Source organism: Porites lutea, chromosome 1, assembly GCF_958299795.1.
Source record: "Porites lutea chromosome 1, jaPorLute2.1, whole genome shotgun sequence".
Taxonomy (NCBI): Eukaryota; Metazoa; Cnidaria; class Anthozoa; order Scleractinia; family Poritidae; genus Porites; species Porites lutea.
Genome location: NC_133201.1, coordinates 56,673,650 through 56,681,530, shown reverse-complemented (window position 1 = coordinate 56,681,530; position 7,881 = coordinate 56,673,650). Strand labels below are relative to the sequence as shown.

Here is a 7,881-nt window from a genome sequence, read left to right as displayed (position 1 = left end):
CTACCCTGGGCGAGCCAACTTTTCATACATTTCGTTCCAGAACTTGACGACCCGTTTAAACCACAAACAAAGAGTTGGCTCGATCAGATGTTAGGGACACCCTCCTAACCGGGTCAACTTTCTTTTCCATATTTAAAACTCTTTGGCTCGCTCAGCCGGGTCAGGACAATCAGAGCATGTGCGAGCGCTCTTGGCTCGGGCAAAGGCGTCAACTTTTTTGTCATAAATTAAAAGTTGAGTCGGCTGGGAAGGTTCCCCTCTGTCGCGGGAAAGCTTTTCTCCTCGGAAACGGGGCCTTAGCGAAATGGCAGAATTATCTTGAAATACGTTTGCGTGAGAGGAGTAATCTAAAGACTTTTGTTCTTGGGTCATCATAGTTTTATCAAAAATACAACACAAACAGCTGTGATAAACATTGTGAGCTTGAAATGTTAACCCTTTCACGGCCAAATTTAGCCAAAAGCAAATTTCAACCAAATGTCCAAATGTCATTTTGCAAAATTTTGAAAAACAAAGAACACATTGTGTAAGAACGGGCAGAAAGCTTTCATTTGAATAGTCACATCATAGGATCTCGTCCACAGACTCAAAAGTTAGAGTCACCATGCAAAACTCCATCAAGCACTCTGGCAGTGAAAGGGTTAACTAGTGTACCAAACGTCAAGTTTATATAAAAATGCGATAGTTCACAATGTTTATCGCCGCTGTTTGTGTTTTATTTCTTATAAGAGTAATAATGTTCATTTACATTAACACTGAATTATGTACTCATCGAAGCACAGCAAATTTTTCATACTGGACCAGATTAGTATAGAAGATATAGATTATAGATATACAGACGGATTTCTGAGGTGTATGGGGAAGGAATATTTATTGATTTACATTGAAGTTCTAGATATGATGTCCGCTATCGCAAAATTTACGAAAATAAAACCGTGATTTTTGGAGTGAAAATGTCTCTGTAATTTAGCTATCGACGAGTGATCCGTTGAAAACCCACAATTAAATGTTGGTGCGCAAAAGTTGTCATTTCAGTATAAATCATTCAAATCTCTGAACAAATGTAGAACAGGAATCTTTCAAGCGAAAAACTGAGAGGAACTCTTGCAAAATGTTGTACGTGTGCATGAAATTCTTGCTCACTTTATCTGTTCTTGTAATTTACCTCTCCCTAAACCTCTTAACCCCGCTAAAGTAGGGAACAAAAATAGCTTGCACATCGTGACGCTACCACTAGTTTCCCCGCGAAATGCCGTCTGAGGAACGAGAGAAGAGAATTCCATTGCAATGACGCGTCACCACCCAGATCTGAGCAGTGCCTCTTATAGGTTAAAACTTTCAACCAATGAGAAGCACTACCCAGACCTAGGTAGTGACGCGTCATCAGTATGGAATTTCTGCTCTTGTTCCTCAGACGTTATTTCGCGGGGAAACAAGACAAAAAAGTGGTGTCACGAAAACTCGAAAACCAGGTTGTCGCTGTTTTTCCCGACCCGACTGACCGCCCCAGGGTCTCCCAGGATGGAAATAAAAACAAAAAGAACTAAGAGGTGGAAACGTAGTGTTTATTTTAAATTTACAGGTAAAGGTGGACCTTCCACACACTGTATATACCACACACTTCTCGAAAGGCCATACATGATTGTTTCTGTAAAGGATTGTCATAAGTTTCAACACATTACCAAAACGTTTCAATCAAGTGTCGTGATACCAAAACCAAAGTAATTACGGGCTTCCCGATGAGAATATCAATAGCAAAGAAAAGCAAGTTTTCATATAAAAATTATCGTCTCAGAACATGAACTTTCAAACTGTTGCTTATGAAACAATTTCAAGTCTGTTCGCAGGGACGCAGTCATGTTAATAAAGTGTTGCGAGATTTTTTTCTTTAATCACATCGCAACGAAATGCAGAAGCAAGGACGAATTCTATTTGACTGGCTCAGATCAGTGAATGAAGGACTCGTGTTACCCAATTTCAGTAATAATTGAAATCCACGATTTTACTTCATTTTTAAAAGATTTTCAACCTTTATAAACCCCAGAGGTTCAGACATGACTGCGAAAAAGGAGTCGTCTGCTAGTTAAGCGAAACGTGTATCACCTCACATGCTCTTAAACAAAAAAAACGTATTTTTGCGAAGGTTAAAAACGTGCGATGTGTGCGAGCAGTCAAACGAACGGTCTGGGGCGAGGGTGAAAAAGGAGAGCGAGACTGTCTCGCACTCGCACGTACGCGGTGTGAGGCTTGCAGGCTTCGCGCGAGAATCTCACGCCAGCGCTTTGCTCTTTGTAAAACCGATTTTGAGGAAGCATGACGACTGCTTAGCAGTAGAATTAACATACATGACTAACTGTCCGTGAAAGAAACTATCAGTTCCAGCTTCAATATAAACAGTAAAAGACGTAAAAAAAGAAAAACAGCTAGCCTACATAAATAAATTGCATTAGATTTGAAAAATTCTACAAAAAGACATTTTGTTGTTATTTCTGTCTTCAATGTTGTAGCCGCGTGGGTATAAATTTTTTCAATGAGACGCGACAAATTGACACCATTTTTCGCCGTATGGTCCATTAACCATAAATAACAGTTCATTTTATACAATAAATTTGAGCATCTCCTCTACATAGTTCTCTCTCAGTGGGTTACTTTTTCATGGACTTTCGAATTAATGCCATCCTCTGCAACAAAAAACAAACAAAGCAACCTGTGAAATGAGCTCGGACAAAATCATTTAAAATGACGCCACGGTTAAAGAACAATTATAAATATTCTAAAATAGCGAGAATTTTTTTCATTATTTAATTTTTTAGCATCACAAGTAAATGACTAAAACATTAATAACACCAAAACACGACTTCAATCCCGTGCACGCCAACGGCATTTCCAAAAATTAAACTTATTTGAGGCCTTGTCTAAATAATTAAAGAAGTCATTATTTCACCAACGCCCGCCGAGTCGTGTGAAGAGTCGACTTGATAATAATCATCACATATCCAAAAAAACCCAAGTACATTTAGTACGGTATGGTTATTTCAACATTTGTAAGAACAACCAGATTACGATTAAATGGCCGATTTTTTTTTCGCACACGGTCTAATGGTTCAGATACAAGGGCCACAAGGCCAATTAAAGCTCTGGAATTACACTACACATTCATTTTTTTAATTACATTACGAATGGAGAGAGAATCGCTAACGTGAGAGCGGGAGAAAGGTTTGCCTTTTCGAGACACGATACAGTGACATAAATTTTCCTCTTACTAACCTGTTTATGAGCCTCTGTTGTGGCTTGTTTCTTGAAAGGTCGCAGTTCATCACTACCAAATCCTGGAATCCACATGTTCCAACATCGTTCTGTATAAACACAGAAATACCGAGCGAATCACAGAAATAAGCGTCGTATTGGGGTAAAACCTACTTCGAACAAACCAAAAACAAAGTAACTCCATCTAGCCAATCACATCACACATAGAACCAATCATATCTCGAAGCAAACAAATGTAAACAAGGGGAAGCGCGGGAAAACGCGGGTGAACAAGTCACCATGACATCGGTTTCGGTTTTGGACCTCTGATTGGCTGAGAAAAAGGCGCCAGATTGACAGGCAATCTCACAAACCTTAACTTGGCAAAAATAATCAGGCATTCAGTTTCTACACTCATTTGAAAATTGCTGTATACTCAAAATGCAAAAATTATGCACTACTCATGAATTGCGGCTGTCACTGTATAAATGCAAAACTTTATAGCAGTGTAATAAATGCTATCATTACTTTAGTGCACGAACTGATACTACAATGCAATAATAACTGCCTCTGATCTCACTGCCAAAAACATACTGGGCTGTCTGGCCAAAATTGTACGGTAAATGGTCACGTGACCGTTTGCCACTCGACAGTGTGTTTGACTTGTTGTACACAAATTTTTGAAAACTTTGATGGATTTTTTGTGATACAGAACCAATCAAATCGAGGCACAGTTTTCCACTTTCAGAGGAGCAAACCCTTTCAAATGAAAGACTTCCCGCTAAATTTGTGATCGGTTCTTCATTAAAACGCATAAAAGTTGTCAAAAATGTTTGGAAAACATGTCAAACAAAACGACTGTCGAAAACTTTGTCAAGTGACCACTTTTTCTACCATTACCAAAGCTTCCACTCTTTACAAACAAATTTTAAAGATAGAGAGCAAACTAACCAAGGTGTAATTGAACATCCCGCACTTCCAGTGTGTTAGACTTCCGATGTTTGGCAATCTGACATGATGCCGTTACCACACTCTCGATGAAGTCATCGGCGATCTGCAGAAGCAACTAAAACGAGAGGAAAAGTTCAGTTTAAGCCTGACCTTAGGCGACAAAACCTTACTTAGCATAAATTGTGGAGATGGAGTTGAATCGGGAATGCATAGCATACTACTCTAAGATATTACTGCATTTGGGTGAGCTCTCCGTCAGCAGACGTCACGAGTTAACATGGATACCTCCTAAATCGGAAGCTAAAGTTGCTAAGCCCTGCCTTCTGGAGTTTCGCCGACAACCTTTTTGCTCTCTCACGAGTTGGCAACTGATTTCTCACGCTTTCCCGAAAAGTCAAACTCGAAAAACAGTTTGGAGCTGTAGGGTTCGTTTCCGAGTTAGATATCGATAAATAGCCAGCTCAATAACAAGAACCTTTAGCGATCGTGTTTGATTACATTCTTTTAGCCTACCGCGACTTACCGCTGCCACCAAATGCACAGACATTCTGTTTCTCATGTCTCAAGATGGCCGCCAACAAAACATAGAAATTACGAATCCTAAATCGTAAAATTGATCGTGATGTTTACAGCTCCAGCTTTAAAGAGATATGTGCCTTGCAATACCCATAATCCCCGCTGGAAGTCCTTCCAATGGGAAATTTGGGACATCTCACTACTTTTTACCCATTTCTCACTACTTTTCCCAGCTCTAGGTTCTGAATCTCACATTTTTGCCTTTTGGGGGTTGGCAAGTCTGAAGATGCTTATAGAGCTCTTCACCCAAAACTGATGTGAAGAGTTTCCACATCACTGGGAGGCAGGTTTGTCTTCAGTCATTCTCATCAATTCTCTGTTTATTCTCTAATTAGGTGGATACCTCTCTAGGAAGTTTTTTAAACTTAGAACGGGTCCTGGCAAAGTGCTTTGTGCAAAGCCAGTGAGTTGACTATAACTACAATAATAGTAGTACACATTTATTAAAGTTAACGTTCTGATAGGTTAGTCTAGAATCGTTAGTCTCAAGATCTTAACGTTGTTATTAGAGAGATTGAGAGTCACGTTTATGGCAAACGTCAGATTCAGGTTAATAATAGGGAAAGACCAGATAAAAACTGCGACAAATACTTCTTACGGATAAACCTGACATGAAAGTCATCTTTCCCATTAGATATAATGAATATTAAAAACAAGGGAAACCTGTTCACGTTGTACAAATTCACGTTTGCCGTAAGCTTGATCTCAAATCTCTCAACTGATGGCCAAATTTCTACGTTAATCTGTTGCAAGTTTTAAAACTAACCTGATCTTCCAGAGTTCTTAGATCTTACTTGTAACTTTGCTTACTATTCAAAGAAAATGAGCTGTTTACGCGTTTACGCAGTAAATAAAACATGAAAAGTGCGAGAATCGGGCATATCTCCATTGTAACAATTCATTATTCTTTTCAACTCACATCTTCTACATCATCATCCATCTGTTCTCGAGGATCAATCTCATGAAGAAGGTCCTGTAGTCGTCGCTTTGTTAGAACTTGATTTGGAGCAGGACTACTGCTGTCTCCTCTTAAAGATGCTCCTAGAAAGAATGTCATCATTAACACTGTTTCCTTAAGCAGCCATTGACACATGGTTCAACACGTGGGTAAAATTGAAGGACATTTCCCCCAAAACTTTGTCGGTCGTCTATCGATAGGCTGTCGACCAACAGTCAGCTGAAAACGGCTAACAATCGACCGACAAATTGCCAACAGTCGGACACACAGTTTTTCCAATTTGAACGGAAAAGTGTCGGCCGACTAATGACCGACAGTCGGTTAACTGCTCGGTTACCTGTCGGCAATCTGTCGGCAATTGTCAGCGTACTATGTGGACCAACAAATGTTGCAGCCCACGCTCAAAGCTGAAACGAGTCATACACCATGTCGAACGTTGTAGAACGAGAAAAGAGATGGGCTTTATTCCGTTGATAACAAAAGCTAGCTGCCATATGTTGATCGACATAATTAATGTTAAACAATGTAGCACTAACTTGACTTTATAAACAAAATGTTTCTTTAAAAAGAGTAAAAACTTTTGGGCGAATTGCTTTGACGATCTCCAAGTTAAAGTCACGAGTAGGTAGGTCTCCAGATCTACTTCGGTATTTTAAGAAAATAAAACAGTATGTGGAGTTGTTACATCTGTCTATTTGGCCTGGTTGCAAGCTTGACATTGTTTCCAGTAAACAACGATTAGAAACTGGGGTTGACAATTTATAACGATTTGGAATGAGTTATTGTTAACACTGTCCCCTGCATCTTCAGTTTCCAACTGAGGAATTAAAAACTGTGAAGCCTGTGAAGCCGGTCTGAAGCAAGGAGTCAATTCATTCGTAGGCTGAGTAAGATCGTTCGGGTAAAGGTAGTCCAATATGGGACTGATTGTTGACAGCGAGGAATTAAAACTTATATTATATATCTGTCAGTTCTGGCAGTAAAATAAGTCCAAAAGTAAGGACAGAAAAGATATATGTCTGTTATTCTCAGTTAGGCTTACCCAAATGGTATTTAAAGGAAAACTACGAACTCAGAAGAACATACATGTAAAAAAGGGATGAGTGCATGTTTTGTTACTTCACACTGAAGCCAGTGATTGACTCAAATTAATAGGACATTTAGGAGTTGTCCCCAGCATCTGTTTCACAGCGAGGCCAAGAGCAAGGCCATTTATACAAAAAGGATTTCTTATTCTTTTGAAAATAGAACTCATTTTCACAGCAAAGATTTACACTTTGGAACTCGGAAACGGCCTATACTACAAAATTTAAGAAGTTTGTTAAATTAACCTCTGACTCAAGTTTTCGATCACCAGTTCCCATAACCCTTGGATCTGGGAGAGAGATAAAATTCAGGGTGTTGTAGCAGTAAAGACAGCTAAAACCTAAGATGACACAGACAAATAAAAGACAAGTGATGAGAGTCAATTTTTACCAGGTGTTTGCGCAGTACTGTGAAGTCCCTTTGATGTAGCGGCGGCTGCTACTGGAGCTGGCGCAATATTGGTAACAACATGACCACCTGATGGCACAGCAGCCGACACTGTGCCTGATGGAGCTAGGGTGATAGGCATGTTAACAGGTGATTTGCTTTGCTGCACCAAGGGTCTCTGTAAAGTTACTGTCTGTAGTGTGCCTTGGGTCCCTACAACAGAAAAAATAACCAGAAAAATAGAATGAATTTCAGCCACTATTCCCTGGAAGAAACGTTCTCTCTTAAATAAAACTGTCTGTAACACTATGATTAAATTAAAAATTGCAATTATGAAAATGAAATGATACAAAAAATGTCATAGATATGTTACTACGAATCTCATAGACTGCAAATACAGCTGGGAGGAGCTAAGTGAACCAGCTGTACTCGCAGGCTATGAATCTCGGAAACCAAGAATACCAGAAATAGTTATGGGATGTTATTGTGTTACATAGAAAAAGCCAATTAGGCACAAGAAAACTTAACCACAAAGAGCAACGCTAATAAGTTGGAAGTTTTGAGGTTCTCTTAAATGTCTTGAACTTTATTGTGATTGGCCAATGGTCAGAACACAAGAGACCAGCCAGAATTAAATCAAAGTCATGACTTAGTACAAAGAACAAGCTATGATACAA

At 39.3% G+C, this 7,881-nt stretch overlaps 1 protein-coding gene across 1 annotated transcript in view; it reads right to left on the bottom strand.

The window, feature by feature from the left end:
* Positions 1-2,341: 2,341 nt before the first annotated feature.
* Positions 2,342-7,881, bottom strand: part of LOC140922815 (uncharacterized) — a 13,017-nt gene continuing 7,477 nt past the window's right edge. Inside the window, exons 6-10 of the mRNA XM_073372844.1 lie at positions 7,208-7,417; positions 5,693-5,814; positions 4,198-4,312; positions 3,268-3,356; positions 2,342-2,681 (exon numbers count right to left, since the gene is read on the bottom strand). Coding sequence (XP_073228945.1) covers positions 2,646-2,681; positions 3,268-3,356; positions 4,198-4,312; positions 5,693-5,814; positions 7,208-7,417 — 572 coding nt within the window. The 3' untranslated portion in view covers positions 2,342-2,645. The remainder of the gene's footprint in view (positions 2,682-3,267; positions 3,357-4,197; positions 4,313-5,692; positions 5,815-7,207; positions 7,418-7,881) is intronic.